This window comes from Stenella coeruleoalba (genome assembly GCF_951394435.1).
Source record: "Stenella coeruleoalba genome assembly, chromosome: 3".
NCBI classification, from domain to species: domain Eukaryota; kingdom Metazoa; phylum Chordata; class Mammalia; order Artiodactyla; family Delphinidae; genus Stenella; species Stenella coeruleoalba.
The window spans coordinates 43,923,819-43,945,808 of record NC_137148.1 but is presented as its reverse complement, the minus strand read 5'-3'; the positions used below and the strand labels follow the sequence as shown (position 1 = coordinate 43,945,808).

Sequence of the window (21,990 nt, the reverse complement as noted above, 5' to 3'; positions counted from 1 at the left end):
CTCATTTTCCAGCAGGCACGTATGCCAGTGTTCTCTCCTGGGTTCCCTAGAAAATAGAGCCTGAGACAAGGATTAAGAGATGATGATTTGGGGAAGTGCAAAGCCATGGTAGCAAGAGTGAAGAAAGAGGGAAGTTAAACAGGGAAGGATGGGAAGCAGTGCAAGGCGATACGTAGCCATGCTGGTCATTGCTTCTTGACAGAGCCACAGGAGACCCAGCAGGTCACTCAGCAAGTACATCTGCTCAACCACTGGACATCTCAGGACAGGCTGGGTGGAGAAACTGTGCCCCAGAGTCATCCACCCAAGGGCGGGAGGAAAGGGAATTTAATTGCCTGGCGCCCTGCAGTCTCCCACATCCCCATTCATCTAAGCTTGCCTCCTATGGAATTCAAACCTCCACGTTTTTGGCTTACACCATCCAATCCCCCTAACAGTCACTCAGGAAGCCAGATTCCATGCTTTGCAGCTATTTATTGTCTGAGTGCAGAAATGGCAGAAGAAGCCAGATACCAGCAGGAGCTGTGTGCATGGAATTGGCCTTCCACAGTGGAGGCTGCGAGTGTGAGAGGCAGATTGGGTGGAAAGAATCTGAGGGGGCGTGTGTGATGGATTGAATCATTTCCCCCCTCCCCCGAATTAATATGTTGAAGTCCTGATCTCCCAGTACTGCAGGCTATGACTATATTTGGAGATAGGGCCTCTCAAAACATAACTAAGTTAAAATGAGGCTATTAGGGTGGGCCTAATCCAATCTGACTGATGTCCTTATAATTGGAAATATGGACACACAAAGAGACACCAGGGATACGTGTGCACAGAGGAAAGACCATGTGAGTATACAGTGAGACGGCAGCCATCTGCAAACCTGCCGACACCTTGGCCTTTGACTTCTAGCTCCAGAACTGTGGGAAAATAAATTTCTGTTATTTAAGCCACCGAGCCTGGGGTACTATGTTATGGTGGCCCTAGCAAACTAACACAGCACATAAGATGTTTCTGATACAATCAGTTCCTAAAATTCCTTCTTTCTATTGAGAGAAGTTCTCCCAAAGTATAAGCTTGTTCTTGTACAACTTTGACTTGGTAATTTTGGAGAGAAATCCACCCAGTGGTGTGGTGAATTCATTTGTGTGTAAATATAAATGTCGGGGCATAAGTATTTCAAAAGGTGAAATACAAGTTAGTGAATGAGGAGAGCTGTTTTGCAGTGTAGACTTATGATGAATCTCCTTATAGATCCCAGCACAGTGAGATCATATGTCCCTTCTTCTCCCGATAGAAGGCCAGGTAGAGCTGATGTGGCCAGTAAGGGCCAGGAAAAACTTTCAGTTATGGGTGAGTGGAGGTCTTAGGGAGATGCTGAGAGTAAAAGCCAAAGAAGCATGTCCCAGTGAGTGACACAGGTAAGGGATCCCTGTGGGACGTTACTCTGTGGTATGACATCGAGGAGAGTTGGGTATCTGAGGTGGAGGAAGGAGAAAGGACCACAACAGGTCAGAACAAGTGAGCAGTAGGGCTGCCTGACTGCACAGTGAAGTCAGAGGGCTGGTGTCTGTGGCTGGGCTTCCTGGTACGTGTACCACATGGGCAGTCCCAATCTAACCAAAGGCCAGGGATGGAAATGGTTTGTAAATGGATTAATAAGTGAATGACTGTTGCCTTTGTAATACTGTTCCTAATGATGCATTAGGACTCATTGCCTATTATCATCATTATTGTATACCTTAGGTCATTTCTCTCTAAGGAAGTGGCTACCATTGAACTAGATCCTGATTCATCCATTCAAATATGTTTACTGAGTGTACATGCACTGTGTGCCAAGCAGTGTGCTAGGCCAGATGTTTGCAAAAAAATGGACTGAGATGGACATGGTCTCTGTGCCCTCTGCTTACCATCTTTTAAGTACTGTATAACTCAGATTATTTTCCTTACTGTATTGTTACAATAAGTTGATCTGAAACACATTTTTCTTTTATCCAGTTTCATAGGTTATTCTAAAAGTTGGTCCCTTAGTTTAGCACTTGTTTTTTCCCAAGAGAGATTGCTTAGTCTCGTTTATAAAATTATCAAGATTTCACTTAAATCCTATCTTTTTGTTTTCTAATGGTTCTTGGTTCACTCGTTAACATCTTAATGTGAAGAAAAGAGCTCAGGCTTTAAATTCAAGCAGCCTTGGGCCCAAATTCAGCTCTGTCATTTAAAAGCTGGATAAGTTTGAATTTCTCTGAGCCTTAGTTTCCTTATCTATAAGCTGGAGACAATAACAGCTACCTCCAAGGTGATGATGAAGAAGACTATACGGAAAAAATATGTACTTAATAGGTACTCAAGGGACTTCCCTGGCGGTCCAGTGGTTAAGACACTGCACTTCCCCTGCAGGGGGTACGAGTTGGATCCCTGGTCGGGGAACTAGGATCCCACGTGCCATATGGTGCGGCCAAAAATATATATATATAGGTACTCAATAAATGCATGTAATGTGGAATCACACTGTATTTACATTTGGTTGTGCAACTAAATGAAAAAGGAGGAAAAACTATTTAAATAGCATATATTTTGATATTCCTGAAACATTTCATGATAATAATTTTAGAAGAAATTGAACTGAAAAAAAAAAAAAGGCTTAGGAAAGTGTCTATACTTTAAGCCTAAATACTATGGCTTGTATTTATAGGTCATACTGTACCAAAAAAAAAAATGTATCTTTAAACACCAGAATTATACTCAGGGCAGCAAGGTGCTCACACTGTGAGAAGCCAACCAAGAGTACAGAAGATTGGAGTCTCCCATTTCAAGGTAAACCCAGAGTATATTGATTGAGGGAAATGGAGAGCAAAGTCACTGGCACTCCTTGAGTTGTGCATTCTTTTTTTCTTTTTTTAAAAAAATTTTTATTTTATTTATTTAGTTTTGGCTGCGTTGGGTCTTCGTTGCTGTGCGCGGGCTTTCTCCAGCTGCGGCGAGCGGGGACTACCCTTCGCTGCGATGCGCGGGCTTCTCATTGCAGTGGCTTCTCCCATTGCACGGGCTCTAGGTGCAGGGGCTTCAGTAGTTGTGGCTCATGGGCTCCAGAGCACAGGCTCAGTAGCTGTGGCTCATGGGCCCAGTCGCTCCGCAGCATGTGGAATCCTCCCGGACCAGGGCTCGAATCCGTGACCCCTGCATTGGCAGGTGGACTCTCAACCACTGCACCACCAGGGAAGCCCCGTGTGCATTCTTTCTTCAAGATAAGTTATGCAGCCGTTAAATTAGTTCTGCTAATACTTGCCTTGGGAAGTGGCAATGTACCTCCATCAAGAGAAGTCCCTATATCCTTGCCCTGTGTGTTCCATCTCAAAGCCAGTTCTCCAAGCTGGTTGCCCCAGTTAGTTTTTGCTAAAATTCTGACGTTGTTGAGTTCAGCTTTTTCAGAACTTTCTCTAGCTTCCATTCTAATACAGTACAACATACAACTACAAAGCAATTGTCAGTACTTATGGTTGTTTTGTTCAACCTGTTTTGGTCAATCTTAGAGAAATAAGAATTATTTTTTCTTTTTCTTTTTCTTTTTTTTTTTTTTTTGGCTCAGGGGCCCAGCTGTTCCACGGAATGTGGGATCTTCCCGGACCGGGGCACGAACCCGTGTCCACTGCGTCGGCAGGCGGACTCTCAACCACTGCGCCACCAGGGAAGCCCTCTTTTTTTTTTTTTAATAACTACATAGACCATCTCCCTTCTGTTAACAATCTTTGTTTAGGCAAAGCTTACTACAGTGAATTAGCTTTCTCAGAGAGCAGTCATCCATTCCATCAAGAAATATTTGAGTTTCACCCAGGAAAAATGGATATGTTTAGAAAAATGCAAGAAGTTTGATGTGATAGCGAGCTGAAATGTTGGTATTACAGTCTTACCCGAAGCCATGTTGAGAGGTAAGGTTAAGAGATTCTAAGAGTCTGCAAACTGGAAGCTCACAGTTCACGTGATTTATTTAACGTGGTTTATTTAATCTACATTGTGTTGAACATTTTTTAAAAATTAGTTGATAAATTTTGAAAACCAGGAGATGTCACATAAAAATCTGGCTTTCCAGATGTTCTTGGAAATTGAGAATGCCTGGAAGCACTGGGCCCACATTCTCACAAGGCTAGAGCCAGTCTGCTGAGACTGAGTTAGTGGCTGCTCCGTTCCGGTAGGGTTACTGTCTACTGGTTTGCTATTGCCCCTATTTTAGTCTTCACAATGGCCAGCTTCACTTATTCGTTGTGCCTGCCTGACTAGCACAGGCACTTGAGATTGAGACATTAACTTTGGATAGTCTATTTGGGTTAGATGGAATCTGTAGAAAGCTAAATATTTGTATTGCATACCGTGGCCCTGTTAAAACTGCTTTCAGTAGGTCATACATTTATAGGATGCCCTCAGCTTTCATGGATGGTCACTAAAAGAAACAGTGTTGCAAACCCTGCCAGTGCCCTTTGAGGATCTGGTAGAGGATATTGCCCTCTACAGTACTACATTATTATGTAGCTCAGGCAAGACATTTCTTTAAAGGTTCTGAAAAGCTTTGTTTCCATGGAAGAATTTGTACATTTCTTCTCAAGGACAGTGAGAATCAAGCAACGATTGTATTTATTTTTTGCTTTAGCTCCAGAAAGCGCTAAGCCAAATTTATGGTTTAACTCTCATGTTGTGTATCACACCTCATTACCTGCATATTCTTGTTCTGACTTCTTCTCTGGTGTTAATCTCCTGGGCTAATTAGTTTCACTGGCCCTCATTTTTTATACGTACATTTTCTTATTTTATTGTATATATTGTAAGACATCTTAAACCATACATTTATAATCTTTTCTTGATTTATTTCATTTCTAAAGATGGCTGGAGGATGTTATTACATTTTGGTTCTCCTTGGATGTTACTGTGGTTTCAGTTTTGAGTTTTCCTTGCTCTGATTCCCATCCACCACGTATAAAAATTACTCAGTTACACGGTAAGCTTTGACAAGGACTTTTACGGTGATCCCATTGTGCCCAGAGTCCAGCATAGGACTTACTTTCTATATAATGCCACCTGTTGTATATAATAATAACAACAGTAAAAAGTAATTTTTTATTTCAACTCCCTAGAACAAGGGGACTTTTTATCTGTACCAACTGCTAGAAGCCTTGTCATCAAAAAGAATGAAAGATCCATGTACAAACAGTAGACTTTACACACTTTATCATAAAAGGAATGTGTTATGTAAGACTGGGTGGTATACTTTTTCTCTGGGGATTAGGAGTGGAAAGTGGCTCTGTTTCCTTAATCTGCAAATTAATTTAGCTTCACTTATCTTTCTATGAATCCTTATTTAATAGCCTGGACATAGACTACATGAATTACGTACTAGGATGGAGAGCATATAAGCAGCCAAAATTACAAGTGCCTGTGCAAAATCTTTATAGTTTAATAAAAAGAGAATCTGCAGACTCTCTACTAAGTTTACGCAAGTGCAGGAGTCTATATATTTCTTAGATAGGGCAAAATGGAACCTAAGGCCACATTTATAGTTTGGATTAGCCACGTTTTGCTATGAAGCAAACGTTTCTCCTTAGTGTTAAGTATGGCAAGACAGGCTGCTGGAGACACTTTCTTCATGACTCGATCCCAACCCCATTCTGTGGTGGCGTGGCCTGTGGTCCAGCTCAGGGCATTGTTTAATGGCTCTGTCCATGGGATGTGTTCACTACCACTTTTCTAAAGTTAATCACTTAATTTCAAGCCATTTTTTACTTTGAAAACTCTAAACGCCTCATTGAGGACAGTACATACAATGTGTGCCAAGCCCTCTGGTTTCAAAGTTCAGCTGTTTTTGAGTTATTTGACTGGACAAAATGTCGAAAGATACATTTCACAGCAGGGAAAGTGTAATTTTCCATGTCTTTATGATGTTTTGAAATGGTTGAGGTGACTTTTCTCCTAAAATTTCCATAAATAAATAACGTTCACCAGTGGAATAACTTTAATTTTGAGATGCCTTGCTTAAAAAGGTTGAAAGTAATCATCTCCCCTCCTAATCATAATCCAGTCTCCACCATTGGAGGGGAGAATAGAAGGCAACCCCGGATTAAAATCCAGACCTTTCATGTTTGGACTAAAAGAATGGAAAGTTTAAGCTTCTAAAAAGTCTCTCAATTTGTGAGATTACGGCAAATAACCTCAATTCTATTATTTAATATTACGTGTTTTAGCAATAGTTGATAGAAGAGCTCTGGTGTCTGAGATTACACTCTTCTCCAAGTTTCTATAGGGCCCTGCTATACTTTTCTAATTGTGTTTGCATCTCACTTATCCAGGACCTTACAGTCGACTTCTCTTTTCCACTTTTTCTTTTTTTTTACTTTGTTTTCCATACATATTATTTCTGGCCTCCTGCCTCAAGACACCTGTGTGCCAAGGCAACTAGGAATACGGACTCGAACTTCTTGCAGGATTTACCTCTGTGGGCTACCAACGAGTTGTTGGTGAATATTTTTGTGTACTTTGCTCAGAGTTGTTCAGTGTGAAAATGGAACTGCCAGGAGTTAGACTTAGGTCTCCCAATGAAGACCAAACGGCCATAAGACATGCCTAGGAGAAGGTACACCTCTTAAACCTTGTCCTCCATCCTCAACCCATCCACTTGCCCACAGGTCTACTTTCCCATTTGAACCTAAGCAAATGTTTGACCTTTTGGGAGGGAGGTGGGAGGTGGGTCAGTTTCAGGCCCTTGAGTATTCCTGCTCTTCCACAGGTCTATCAAGTGTGTACCTCTGGGTCATCCCTATTTGGGATCAACCCTATTCCCTTACCACCCTATTTGGCAATTAACAACCTCTAGTACTGTTCTAATTTTTTTTCCCGAACGTGCAGAGTTTGTATTTTACAAGCATCTTCTTTGAATCGTGCAACTCTATTCACTATCACTTCTTTGCCCTGTTGATCTTTTGCCTTTTCTTCCGTACTGTCACTATCTTCCAAACCTGTTTGGCAAATGACCACTTCCACCGTCCACTCCATGGGCCAGTGTACGCTGATCTGCATCCCCCATTCCTGCAGGTCTCTTAGGGGAAACCGCAAAATGCCTGGTCGCTGTCCTCTCATTCTGGACTGACACTGCAGTCCATCAGCCACTTCTTCCATTTCTCGGGGCTTCCTCTCGGCCATCCACCACCTCCTCTCTTCTTACTTAGGGAAGTCTGTCGAGTTGTCCCTCCAAGTCTCTTGCCCCTCTCCCCAACGCCCTCCCGGACCGGAGCGTCTGTCGGTCGGTCCGCAGCCACCCCGGCCGGTTCTTGGGCCTCGACTGGGTGGACATGGGTCTGTCCTGCGCCGATGTTTCCATCCGTCCCCCGTCTGCCTCCAATTCGGCAGGAACTTTACTCCAGCCGAGAGGCGAAGGGCGGGTGAGTGCGGGTGCGGGTCGAGGCGCCCGCAGCGGGCGCGGGGCGCGGCGAGGGGCGCCGGATGGGGTGGGCTTGCGAGCGGGCCGGGGGTGTCGCGGGCCGCCCTGCCCTATAAGGGGCCGAGCCGCCTCCGCCGCCGGGCGGGTGCCGGGCGGACCGCGGCGGCGGCGGCGGCGGCGGCGGCTGCTATTGGCTCAGGCTCCCCATCCGGGGACTGGGCTCGGCGCTGCTCGTTCGCCCTAAAGGTACCAATATGGCGGAGGTGAGCAGGGAAACCGGGCAGGAGCGGCCGGGCTGGAGCGGGTGCCCGGCGGCCTCCTGCGGTCCCCGAGCCGGCTTGGGGGATCCGGGACCCTTCCTGCGGCCCTACGGGGGGCGGCGTGGCGGCGCGGGGCCGCGGGGCGGCGACGGGCGGCGGCGGGGCCGGCCGGGGGGCGGGAGCGGGCGCGGGAGCTGTCTCCCTCCGGGACTAGGCCGCGGCGGCTCCTGCCCCGACCCGGCCGGGCGACGGGGCCGGACGGGAGGCGGCGGCCGGCGGCAGCGAACCCCGGCCCGCGGACGCCGCCGTGCCGTGCCCCCGGGCAGCTGACGCGGGCCGCCGGAGCCTCCGCGCCGCCTCCTGGGGCCGGGGTGGGTGGAAACCGGCCGATCCCCCCCTCCGCGGCCGGATTGCAAAGCGGGGAGCGGGCTGCGCCACTGCCCTGCTGGAGGAGTGTTCTGTGCCCCCGGCCCATTGGGTCCAGGCTGCGGTGCGAAGGAACCTCAAGCTCCACTTTGCTCCGGGCGCGGAGGCGAGCGGGATGCGCGGCCGCTGGGCTTCGCGAGAGGCGAGCGGGACTCCCCGCCCCGCAGCCCGGGAGGTGCGGGAGCTCCTGTGGGTAAACGGGGAGGACCAAGATCCTCGACGCTCTCTCCACGGACTCTCGGTAGCCCCACTTTCCTCCGAGCTTAAGGGGGGAGGCAGGGCGAGCGGAGCTGCCCTGGCCGTGTCCCCCGGGACTAGTGAGCTTGGGGGGAGGGGGTGGCGCAGCAGAAGCCCCTCGGCAGGAGCACGCTAGGGCGAGGGGCTCGCTGGCGGGCCCGGGGAGCGACTGAACACTCTGGAAGGAACCAGCATCTCTGGGACTGCGGATCCGCGTCTCCGGACGCCGCAGAGAGTATGGGGGGGCTTGAGCTTTGGTTTGGGGGCGAGTGTCCGGTTGAGAGCTGGCTACGCTCGGGGGCAGAGGACAGCACAGGAATTGGGGCTACCGGGCCCCAGGAGGTGGACTGGATGCGCAGGGTGAGTCCCTTCCAGGAAAGGGTGTTAGGTTGCGAGTTGTTGTTTGGGGCCGTGGAGAGCCAGGTGGGATTTGGGGGACTCCTGACATGCCGGGGTATGGGGGACCGATGCTGTGAGCCGACTGCTCTGGGTTGTGCTTCTCTACTTTGTAACTTGCTGAGCTCCAAGCGGAGTCTTGGAGTTGCCAGTTAGACACCGGGCTTCGTCCCCGGTGTGCGAGTTTGTACACTACGGACTCGGGGAGGAAGGCGAGGCAGCCAAGAGGGGCCCGAAAGGGGCCGGGAGCGATTGGAGCGAAGCTACGTCTTGCACTTTTGGCAGCTGCGGAGGAGCGCTGGGCTCCGCCTCCTCTGCGCCCTGTTGCCGGCGCTGCCTCTTTCCCTGGCTGCGCGATCTAACCGCACGTTTTCTTTTCTCTCCTAGGCTTCTTTTGGAAGTTCGAGCCCAGGTTTGTCCCCTTTTCTTACTTTTCAGTGGGTCCCAAAGGGTGATGGGGACCCAAAGATCTATTGCTCAATTTTTCCAACAGAAATTTGTCTTGCGAGTTTTTCATCATTTGTTTTTAAGAGGTTTCAGTGTTCATTTTGGTAATTAAGCTGTTGGAGGAAGGAACAGTTACACTCTTTTCTCACTTTTATCTGGCATGTTGAAAAAAATACTTTTGTTACAGAGCTGCTAATTGACAAACGTTCTTTTTAAGTAATAGATCTTTAATTCTCACATATCGTGTGTTTTTCTCCAAGTCTGAAACGGTTAATCCCAAATCTTTCCCAAACTTTCCACTAACTTTAGCAGTTTAATTTAGATTTTAATTTTTTTGAGAAATTGTCTCTTTAATTTGTCAGAACTTTGGGGGTGCTTATATTGATCATTAATCCTGACTCTCCATCTCCCCTTGTTTTGTCTCATACATTTTTCATAATTGAGAAGTGTCTGTGGATTGTATTAAATGCAAAATTGAGAGTTACGTAAAGCTGTCCTAATTAAAAGAAACACATACTTTATGAGTTTGGCAAAGAAAAGTGGTAATACAGAATTTTTGAGGTGAGACAACATTAGATCATCTAGGACAGTGTTTCTTAACCATTTTGGTGTTAGAAACCCCTGTCAGGATCTGATGAAAGCAAGGGACTCTGTCTCCAGAACTCTGCACATAATGGATAATTGCATATACCTTGGGGTTTGTGGAACCCCTGAAACCCATCTATGGCAGAGACCTTTCCTCATGTGCTGAAATGTTAAGGACAGCTTTGTTTCAGTTTCTTATTCTCTTTCCAGCCCCCTTTTGGCTGCCTCTTTTCCCTCTCATAGTCTCCAGGAAAAGTGCCTCTGAACTAGTTCAACTCCCTTATTTTACACTTGAGGAGACTTCTAAATAACTCTACCGAGAGTTACCTAGTTAATAGCAGAGTCTGGATGGGCTCCCAAGTCTTCTGTTACCACATGTTGCCTTAGAGTCCATTTCCTTGCATATTACTTCGTGTCTTTAGTCAACCTTTAATGTCTCACTTGATTATCGTTTAAGGTATTATGAAATAATTAACATCAAGTAGAAGAAATTTGTGGCTATTTTGAAAATAACTATGTCTTTACATTTAAAAATTGTTTTAAGTTTCTCTAATTTTGAGACAAACATTTCTTTGTTATAGCTGATTTCAGGGAAAGAATATTTATGTACATGATGCCAAACATCTGGATGATAATGGAATTTTTCCATTTTGTATCACTGTCTGCTTTTAAGAAGTTGCAATCTAAATAAAAAGCAAAAAGTGTGGTTTTGGTGTTTAAACAAACTTATAACTTGTTTATAATCAATTAGCCAATTTTTAAGAACATTTTAGAACCAGAAGAGACTAGAGGTCATTAAACCAACCCTATGAATTTTATAAATGAAAAACTGGACCCAGGCCCCGACGGTTTAAATGACTTGCCTCAGGTCCCAGAAAGCCAGGGACAAAGCCAAGAGTAGACCCTCAGGCCCTTCTGTTTCTGGCTGTTATTGAATGAATACTTTCGTCTTTCAGGGGAAGCCTTAAAGTGTGCCAAGTGATACGTGGATTAGAAAGAGGGTAGAGCTCTGCTTTCAAAGAGGTAGAAAAGTTACCATCTACTTCATACCTTACACTTTGGCATACCCCAAAAGTTTCCTGGAATTCCTCAAAGAAAATTTGTAATGGTTGATGTTCTGCTTTTCAGCTATTTAACAAATATTCATCTTTCTCTAAAATTAACTTAAACTACCTATACTTCAACAGGCTTTCAAAACGAGCAGGTTAATATCTTTCAGCATTCAAAAAATAACATTATAATGTAAACCTCCTAAAGAATAGAGTCCCATAGGAATTTTATTATTTTTAGGGCTAATGATTAGAGTTCTCTGAACTCAGAATCAGAAACATTGAATTGTCTGTGTTTTTTTCCATAGTGAAAAATCTTTGGTCTAGTTCAGTGTTTTGGTAATGATCTTAATGTCCTTAAATGTTTAAAATATTAAATAGCTTGACTAAAAACACATCAAACTTTTTGTGTTGAATATGCTTCCTTCCACTTCTCCCTTTCTCCACTCCAAGATTCTAATACTTCTTTCCTTGCCTGCTCTGAGAGTGATCTAATTAAATTACATAGTAGAGTAAAACAAATGGAGAAAATCCTGTTTTTCATAAATTTGACTTCATTTTCTCGGGATTATGGATAGTATTCATTTCTCCATTTGGTTTTCAGGGTATCCTGTTGACTTCAGATTTGCCATTAAAAAGCATTACCATCTTTTTTTTTTTTTTTTTTTTTGGCCACACCACGTGGCTTGCAGGATCTTAGTTACCAACCAGGGATCGAACCCATCCCCCCTGTGGTGGAAGTGCAGAGTCCTAACCACTGGACCACCAGGGAATTCCCAAGCATTACCATCTTATAAACAAGTTGGAATTGACTAAAACAACTTGCAATGGGATACCTCTTCCAAAGCTCTTAGATATGATTTTCTGTATTCCCTTCACATAACCTTAAGAACTTTATTAGTAGTCCAAAGAAAAGCATGCTTTTATGGTTTAATGCTGGGGAGCTTGAAATACTGTTATAGACGTGAAAAGTGAGGTAGTGCTTTTGAAGACTGAATTGCTGTATAGCTGCTTCACAGAAATTTGTATTTGTTCTAAAAACCACATTTCTGTTGTGATTTGAACCTTTATTTGAGGGTTAGAATTTGAGTAAAGTTAATATTCCCTTCTACTGAAGTTTTTAGCCTCACTATGTAAGACTCTTGTGAAGTCTTCCTTTCATAATCCATCTCACATTTTTCTACTGCTTTTAGACAAGTGTATTAAGGAACTGGCAGTAGAACACAAGTTATTTTCTTTTGTAAATAGCCTTGTGAACCTGTAAAGTGATTCAGTTTGTTTCCTTCCAGTTGGGTCTTTGTCGTCTGAGGATCATGATTTTGACCCCACTGCTGAGATGTTGGTCCATGACTATGATGATGAAAGAACTCTTGAAGAAGAGGAAATGATGGATGAGGGTAAAAACTTCAGTTCTGAAATTGAAGACTTAGAAAAGGTAAAGGATTTTACTTTAGTATTTTAATACAAACTTATAGTAAAGATTTTGACATTCTATTATAAATTATTTATAACCTACCTGAAATAAAAATAGTATCAAAGGATCTACTGTATAGCACAGGGAACTGTATCTTGTAATAGTGTATAATGGAAAAGAATCTGAAGAAGAATATATATGTACACACACATATTTATAAGAAGATATATACACACACACATATATATAAATAGCTGAATCACTTGGCTGTACACCTGAAACTAACACAACATTGTAAGTCAACTATACTTCAATTAAAAAAATAGTATCAGCGTATTTCCTTTTGACCTAACTTGTACAGAAAGTTACTGCTTTTCTTATTATTTTGAAGGATAGCCTAATAAGTACATTTTCATATAACTTTTAAAAATTATTTTATGTTTGTTAACCTGTTTTTAAGTTTATACCAGGACAATGAACTAGGTACATTTACAGATGAGAATATTGAGATATAGAGAACTGTAGGAAACTTAGTTCTGAATCCTAGCCCAGCCTCTTTGCATTATATCACACTATTTTACTGAGTTTAACTAAGCTTGAGTTTAACTAAACTTGAGTTTAACTAAGCACTGCACTGCAGTAGATACAGGGAGAAGTTCTCCTTCAAGAAACTTAAAATCTGATGGATTACTATAAGGAAATTGAGAGAGAAAAAGTTTTACTCTGTTTTTAAATTTGAATTAGTAATATCCTGTTTCCTTCCCACCCAGTCATCTTTTAGAAAGTCGGGAAGGTAAATGTAGTTTATAACTTTTAAAACCCCAAATCAGTATAAATTCAAATGAACTGGATTTTAAACATATATTTATACCAGGAACTACAGAGAGAGGGGTTCCTTGAAAAGATTATACTTATCTGTAAATTAACCTTATTTGCAAATTTCTAATCAGCCCAGAATAACAAAAGTTTTCAGGAATAATACTGAGTTTTCATACTTCTTTTTCTTGAAGAAGACAAAGCACATTCTTAAGTAATCTCTTCTGCTATCTTTGTGAGGCAGGGCTGTGCTATTATGGCATTTCTTCTTTCATCTTAACACACAGGGAAACAGAAGCAGAGTCTTCAGGGCCTAGACCCCAGGCTTGCTCCTGTAGACCTGAAATCTTCTAAACATGTTTATTCCTTTGGCAGATTAATCCAACATGGTTGCGGTTAGATTTAATCATTAAAAAAAATACATATATCTCCTATAAAAGCCAAACAGATTTGGGAATATAGAGATAAAATTGTTAGGAAATAATCAAGAAGAAAAGTCTTACCTATCACTTCTTTCAGGGGTGATGATAAGTTGTTGCCTGTTGATGAGAGAAGATACCCAAGAGTCTCAAGCTCTGCCTTGACTTTATTCAGGGAATTCGTTTCTACCTCTTATGAGTAGGTAGCCTAGAAAAATTGAGAATTATAATCCAGCTAGCATTATCACTAAGCCAAGGACTGTGGTGGGTCCTGGGATGGCAAAAATGAGCAATTTGACAATGTTTCTGATCTCTGGGAGCTTATGGTCTAGTGTGGGGTGACAAATGAGAGCAAAGATTTTTTTGATGTCCTCTGCTAAGAACTATGAAAGCAGTAAGCAGTGAGAGCTATGGGAGAAAGCAGTAGCAGAGAGAGCTACTCTCTCCCTGAGTGAGCTCATCTACTCCTGTAGCTATTTATGTCTAGTAAAAGGTGTTTAGCCTCATGTGGAAGTTCATGGAAGGCTTCTTAGAATACATACTTCTCTCCTGTAGTTTTTTATGTCAGGACACTGCTGTGGGCTTGGTCAAAAGTCCCAGGTGGTCTCATAATGCACCTTCCTTAATTATGTGTTTGCTGTTAAAGATAGGGAGACAGCAGTCTATTTACAGCATGACGTAAGAAAATAAAATAAATGTGCTAGACTGTGCTTTAACCACACAAATAGATGTTTTGTCAGTAAACTAGTAAGAATTTAAAATTTCATTTAATGTGTTAATGTAGTTCCTACTTGAGTATGGGTAATCTCGTAGAGATTTTTATGGGCTGGTAAAATTTTGTTTTTCAGATTTGTAGGTTTTCTTCTCCCAGAGATTATAGTAATAGCTGCTTTAATCTGTGTGGTGAGTTTTAAAAGAAAATAGGAAAGATATAGAGAAATAATCAACAGCAAAGAGTTACTCACTTAGCTGTTCACAGAAATACCTAGTTTCTATTCCTGTGATTTTCATTTTGTTTAGTAAACTCCAGTAATTAAATCTTTGTAATGATACCTGTCACTGAATTTGTAGATTCTGAAAAATTACAGGCCTTTAAATGTTTCAACTTCTCTGTACTTAGGCAGTTTTGCTTCTTGGCATTTTGTCGCATTCTTGGAAATTGAGACAGAACAATCCAGGTGATTTTTAAACAAATTCTAGTGAAGACCTAAGAGCTGTGTCCTTGCTCAGAAGGCTAATCCTTCTCTCATTGAGCAAGGGACAAGAGGAGCTGTTTCTAAGAGTGACTGACTGCTCACTTCATCTGAACTGTGATTCTTATCTGCAGTAAAGCATAACTGTGTAGATGTGGTCTCTGTTCTTTATTGATGTTTAATGAAACATGAAAACAAAGAAAAGAAAGAGTAGATAGAGACACAAATATAAAGAGTAAAGATCATTGTATTTTTAGAAGAAGTTTGAAATTATTTCTATACAATTTAAAATAATGTATTAATCTTATATTATTGGAACAGTGATTTAGGTGTTGGTACATGGTAACAGCCTTAGAGCCTTGGTGTTAATGTTTTAGAAAACTACAAGTTGTTATGCTCATAGTAAATAAATTTGATAGTCTATACATATGGCCTTTATTTTGGTGCTTACAAATTTTTAGTACATTATATGTTATGGAAAATAAGAGCGGTACAAAATCAGTTTTCTTACGGTAGCACTTTGGTAAGTATAGAGAATAGATTACGTGACAAGATTTTAGTTATTAACCATACTAAAATAAGGTTTATGTTATATTGTTCTACATTTTAATTTATTCACATTACTGTTTCCTGAGAGGTTTTAATTTAATAATCCTAGATTTAGATCTATAACTTTTAAAAAAGTAATTTACATTTCTGCCTTTATTAATATATAGATTTCTCCTCTGATATGCATTGTGAAATGAGACTTTGATCTAGGTCCTTACTGATTTATTTTTAAAGCATTTTAAAAAGTTATATGTATGCGGTTTTGCATCCAGTATTATAAGATACCAGACTGGTGTTATGTGAAAATTAATTTGTACCTCATTTAGACAGTGTCATTTGACCCATTCAGCAACACCATCAGGTGTGTCAGACAAGTATTAGCGTTATTTCCTTGGCTCAGAGGCCTTGTTGATTGTAAGATGTACTGTAGATTTAGAAGTAGCATAGATGGGAGCAGGGAGGGACATTACTATGAGAAATTTGTACATTGGTAATGAGGTGCATCCTGATTTCTGATATGTGAGGTTATGCATCATAGGATTAATGAAATAATGTTTTTTTTATTTACAGATGAGGAAATAGAGGTGAGAGAGGTTAGGTGATTTGCCCACAGTAGTAGTTAGCAATTAGTGAGTCCTCTGCCTCTAAATATTGTGCTCTTCCTGTTACAAATCCTTTGACTTACAAAACAGTTCATTTATAAGTGTGACTGGACTCAGATGTGTCCCTTGAAATTTAAATAGGTTCAACAAAATGCCTGAGAAATATTGTAGAAGAGAAAAATCCTCATCCCTGGGATAAGGTGCTAGATCAAACTTCTAAGCTGATCTAGCCACCGCAGATCCTCAGAGATGTTGAGATTTGCTAATTCAATTTTGAAAACATTTCTTCTGTGCTTCAAAGGACTAAGTGCTTTATTAATAGGCTCTAACAGAAAGCTCATTTGTAAAGTGCTTCAGAGACTGGATTAATCTTCTCCAGTTTTGCTTCAAAGTTTTAGTACAGATAATTTCTGTGTTTTGGCACCAGCCCCTTCTAGGGGTCATTACAGTGTCATCCTTTGACTGTATTAAGGAGGTTTCCACAAAGAAGGTCACCTTCTCCCTCAACAGATGATCATGCTTGTGTGTTTGTAGAGAAAGTAGGATTTTCGTGAATGACTACCCAGAACCTCCTGTTTGCCTCACACATGCAAACTTAACTTTTATGCTAATTCTTCCTTCCTTCTCTCCGGTCCCAAAAGTATCTTCCACATCCCAGGCTAGTCCCTAGATTCCACCGCTTTAGCCCTCAGTTTATTCTTCTACTTATTTTTTTTATTTCAGTATGGCCTCCTACTCATATATTTCCCACATTTGGAAATTCTGTTTTGACCCTGTGTTGCCCTTCAACATTCTCTTTTTATAGTGTATGTACTTTCTCCCCTCCCATTCAGTCCTCAACTTTGCTTCTCCCAACAGGTTGTAAGGTCACCAATATTCTTGATTGACAGATACAAAGAATTCATGTCTGCTTTATCTTGCTTGAACTCTCTTTGATATTTGACCCAAGTGACCATCCGTGGTTTCTCCACCCTTGCTTCTTTCTTAACTTATACAATCCTGCATTTTCTCCTAGTTCTACTTCTACCCTCTGGTGTTTCCCTCTGTAGTACTTATGGACTTTTCTTTCTTTACCCTCATTTTAATTGATGGTATTCCCCAGGGTTCTAGCTTTTGTCTTCTCACTCTGTATTCCTCTTCTGGATAACTCATTCAAGCCCAGTGCTTCGACTTTCACCTTAAATCATCTACTGTCCCACCCTCTACCCTTAAGTTTATTTGTCTTTTGTTTTGGTCTTATAATGATGCTGTAGCTATTTAACCTTCTCAGGCCAGAAATGGGCAATCCACTTAGACTCCTGTGTTACCTACATTCCCTCTATCACGTAAGTCAAGAAATAGATTCTTTAATTCCCTTCTTAGTTCAGGCTCTTATTCTTCTACTCCCCCTAGGATGTCTTTTTCAAAATGCAAATCATATCTAAAATTTTCTAGACGTGTCCCATTGCCTATAGGGTAATATATCTGAAAATTCTTCTAATAAATCATAGATCCCCTTCTCTTTACTCTCTCCCTGAGTGAGCTCATCTACTCCTGTGGCTTTAAATATCATCTAGATGCTAATGAATGCCAGATTTATATCTTTAGCCCAGCCTGATCCTCTGAGCTCCAGGCTCTTAGCCAACTTGACTTTTCCACTTGGATGTTTCATAGTCCTCTCAAACTTAACTTTGTGTCCTCTGCAGAACTCTTTTTTTTTAAATTATGAAATTCACCGTATTCTTCTCCTCTCAAACATTTTGTTTTTTTTAATTATTTTTTTTTTATTTTTGGCTGAGTTGGATGTTTTTTGCTGCACACGGGCTTTCTCTAGTTGCAGTGAGCGGGGCCTATTCTTCGTTGTGGTGCGCGGGCTTCTCATTGTAGTGGCTTCTCTTGTTGTGGAGCATGGTCTCTAGGCACGCGGGCTTCAGTAGTTGTGGCTCGCGGGCTCTAGAGCGCAGGCTCAGTAGTTGTGGCGCACGGACTTAGTTGCTCCGCGGCATGTGGGATCTTTCTGGACCAGTGCTTGAACCCGTGTCCCCTGCATTGGCAGGCGGATTCTTAATCGCTGCACCACCAGGGAAGTCCCTCTGCAGAGCTCTTAATGTTTTTCCTTCATAAACCTTTCCTTCCTTTAGTCTTTTCTACCTCAGTAAAAGTTACCACGATAGGCAGTTGCTCAGATAGAAATCTGGGGAGTTGTCCTTCTTTCTCCCTTTTACTCCAGTAGCCCATTTGATTACACCTCAGAATACATCTCATCTGTTCACTTCTCTCCATGTCTGTATCACTACCCTAACCCAGCATGCAACTCCTAAGTGGTCTCCCTGCTTTTCTCTTCCCTCTTCATCTCCCCAAACTTTTCTTCATACAGCTGCCCAGGATTTAAGAAGAAATAAAGTCATGTCACTCCAGTTTTATAATTCTCCAATGGCTTCCCATTGCCCTGGGAGTATGAAGTCCAAGTTTCTTTCCCATGAGGCCTTTTGTGATCTGCCTCTGCTTGTCTTTCTAATCACCTCTTGAGCCATTCTTCATTCTACTCTCTGTGCTCTGGCCATTGGCTTAGTGGAAAACCATATTCAGGCCTCAAGTGTGTTGTTTCCTTTGCCTGGAATGCTCCTCACAGGATTGGTCACTTCTCAGACTTCGGGCCTCAGCGGAAGTCATTCGCTGTCTGACTCTGTAACCCTATGACAGTAGGCCCTCCACATAATTCTGTGTCTCAGGACCCTATTGATTCCTTTTGCACGCATCTTAATTGGCAGTTCCATATTTGAGTATTGTTAGTATCCCCCTAGTCTGTAAGTTGTAGAAGGGCAAGACCTGTGTTTCATACCAGCACCTGGCACAGTGGGCTCCTGGCACAGTCACTGCTCAGTCAGTGTTTCTGACGATGAACCACAAGTCCCTAGCACACAACCCTATCTGTTAAAAGCCTCTTCATCTTTCAAGACTTAGCTCAGTCTTTGTCCTCTGTGTGATACTTCCCTACCATATACTATTATTCCTGGAGCGTAGGTCTTCCCTTCTCTGTACCTACCATTTCATAGCACCAATTCCAGAACTGATTAAAGCAGCTAGCACCATGTTTTACAGTTGTTAACTTTTCAGTTCCTTCCACCAAGACTGAATTTCTTGAGAGCAGGGATTTCTTTTTTGTTTTTGGAAATTGTATTTCTTTACCCATAGCCAGTAGTCCTTCACATGGTACCTAGAGCTCAGTAAATGCTGTGTTGATGGGAAGATGGACTGTCAGTGCATGATGAGTGAAAGTTGCCATCTCCCCAGTTCATGGAGGGAATCTGAAACTGTAAAGTTTTGGAGAAATATTGCTAACAGGTGGTTGGCAAAGGCTGTAACCAGTCTCCTCTTACAACTAGTGTGAACCAGAGGGAATGGGCTGCATGGACTCTGCAAGGAGCAGGACTGGAGAAACTCTCAATGTGGTTCTGGCACCTTCGAGGGGTTCTTTCATTTGGGAGAAGAATACTTCATGAGGTTTTCCCGTGGCATGGGTGAATTTCTGTCCATCCTGACCATCCAACTTAATTTGTGCTGAATTTGTCCATGCTCCCAAAGCAGCTTTTTACTGATTCCACTTCCAAGCTGAAAAGATTTCATGAGTGGCATGGTCATTGGAAAGGTGCATGTCTGCTACTGCAGATTCACAAATTAGCATTCTGTCATATACCTTATTCTAATCTCATAACATGAATCTGTTTCATTCGGGCATAGTGAAAAATGTAAGTTCTATACTGCAAAGGTGAAGGCCAATTCTTAGGGACCCCCAGAACCTGTGTCCCTTGTGGGCCCTGGTGGGCAGCCAGCTGGCTCTCTGGGAGACATCACTGGCTCTCCCCAGCTCACTTTGTGATCAACTGTAGGCATGTGTTGCATACTCTGCTTTCATGCTGTGTGCTTCATGACTTAGATTTTTTTTTTAAAGGGAAAATTAAACCGTAAGCTAGTTTTAAAAGTGAATCTCCTAATAGATGGACATAAGCGTCTTTAAAATATTTAAGAAATTAACTAGTTCATGAATATATGGTTTTGAAGTCATTTAAATGATAATTATAAACAGTTCTATGCATTTTAGTGGTTGAATTAAACTACTTTAAAAAAGGAAATATAGCACTTATTTTCAGATTAGTGGAGGGAAAAAACAATGACTGGGTGCCACTATGTGGCATGGCATAAGTATTCATAACACAGGTAGTCCTGCAGCCAGAGTCTGTAATTTTATCAAAGCAGCACTGCCAGTAAGAGAACTTGGGGGCCTGGGATTCGAACCCAGAATTAAGCCTCAATTTTCTCATCTGTAAGATGGTGGTAATGCAAACTTCATCAGACAGTTGTGGGAAAAAAACAACTGGTACAGAATATAGAGACAGTAGTAGGAATATCAAAGGATAACTGTGTCTTGAACATTAATATATAAACATAATAGTGTTAGTAAATGTTCAGCAAAGGTTTTCTCATTAGGTATCTTCCAAATAACATGAAGAATAAACCAAGTGGTCAACTGTTAATTGCAAGGAAACAAGCTAAAAATTATGTGAAGTTATTGATTGATTAATCGGAAATGTTTTCAAGGCGAATTGTTATAGTAATATAAAAGCGAAAAAAAAGTCTGCATGAAGGCAAATATTTGAGGAAGTTTTTAAAAAGTAAAATGATGCTGGAAAATGAAAATTAAGATGTTAATTGTTAGACTTTTGTTCATATATTAATTATAGCTCTAGGTGTTTGATCCTGTTTTCTGGATACAGTTACAAAAAGCAAAACTAAAACTTGGTTTTGATTTGGTCCTGCTGTTTTGATAATGTGCTTTATGAACATTAATGGCATCAAGGTTTATCTGAGGTTCAGCATTGTGGCATCTGCTGAGTTCATGTTTGTGTTCTGGCTTGAATAGGAAGGAAACATGCCTCTAGAAGATTTACTGGCATTCTATGGCTATGAACCTACAATTCCAGCAGTTGCAAATTCCAGTGCAAATAGCTCCCCAAGTGAACTTGCAGATGAACTACCAGATATGACACTAGACAAAGTAAGTACAAGCATGTAGAAAAAAATTCCAGATCTGTTACCATTGACTGTTTTTATTAGTTTAATTTAAAGCATTTCATAATTCTGAATTGTAAACTTCTTATGGATGCATTGCTCTTATCATTTTGGTGACTGATTTGAATATTGTTTGGCTTTGATCTCACTACTTTAGAAGTAGTAATAGCTTCATAATACTTTGCATATTTGAGTATTCTTCCATAACTTTTTATCTTTCCTGTGTAGACATACTGTATCTAAACTTAGATTTTGCCCTAACTTCTTTTGATCCTGTGGACACTTGAATGCATTGATTAATGAATCCCCCAGAAGTTTTCAAACCAATCTGGCTTAGGCATGGAGTGGTTGGAGAGAAGTTCTGTTTTCTTGGGCTCTGGGAGTGACAGAGACCATAGCAGCCAAGGCCTCAGTGATACATCTTTAACATAGGCTGGTTGTAGGGGAGGCCTAGTCCCTGCCAAGGAGAATTCAGTCATGGTCTCTGCTAACAGATCCCTGGGAAACTTTCCTCATCTTTCAGGTCTCAGGCAGGGAGAGGACTCCACATCTTCCTGTGAGTTATGTTGTTCCCACTTTTCAATTAAATGTGATATTAATGTACCAAAAACCTTAATGACCATAGTCATTCAGCAAATATTGAGTGCCTACTATGTACCAGGCACAAGGATGACTATATACTTACATAAAAATTAATTCTGAACTGTTTCTTTTAAAATTATATCACTGGTCGGAGTGGTGCATTAGTTGGACTTCTAAAAAATTATCGGAAGAGTGGAGTTTGGAGACTTTCTTGTTTTCTTTTAGTTATTTAAGTTGGCAGAAAGTGAGTTTAATTTTTAACCACTTAGAAGTAAGATTATTTTTGTTGTAAATTCACTAAAAATTAGTCTACCGCTTCAGATAAGTTCTTTACATACCCACAAATTAAGAAAATTGTTTGTTATATCATAAATGTATAATAGTATAGCATTAATATTATATATAATTAGTAAATGTTATTAACTAATTGTGTACGTGAAGTAAATTATAGGAGAATTTCAAATTTACTTTTCTCAAAACTGAGACTTCAATTAGTTCTTAATTGTATTATGATACCATAATGTTTATGAATAATGTTATAAAGACTTTTTTTTTCAAAAT

At 41.4% G+C, this 21,990-nt stretch overlaps 1 protein-coding gene across 3 annotated transcripts in view; it reads left to right on the top strand.

Moving 5' to 3' along the window:
• Window positions 1-7,621: 7,621 nt before the first annotated feature.
• Window positions 7,622-21,990, top strand: part of MIER3 (MIER family member 3) — a gene marked incomplete at its 5' end in the record, with an annotated part of 30,334 nt that continues 15,965 nt past the window's right edge. The window contains 4 exons of one of the 3 annotated variants that reach the window (XM_079918754.1): window positions 7,622-7,668; window positions 9,112-9,136; window positions 12,095-12,240; window positions 20,699-20,833. In XM_079918754.1, coding sequence (XP_079774880.1) covers window positions 7,660-7,668; window positions 9,112-9,136; window positions 12,095-12,240; window positions 20,699-20,833 — 315 coding nt within the window. Of the gene's footprint in view, window positions 7,669-8,206; window positions 8,267-8,429; window positions 8,689-9,111; window positions 9,137-12,094; window positions 12,241-20,698; window positions 20,834-21,990 lie in introns of those variants that run through there. The other 2 variants (XM_079918756.1, XM_079918755.1) reach the window with 2 other exon arrangements.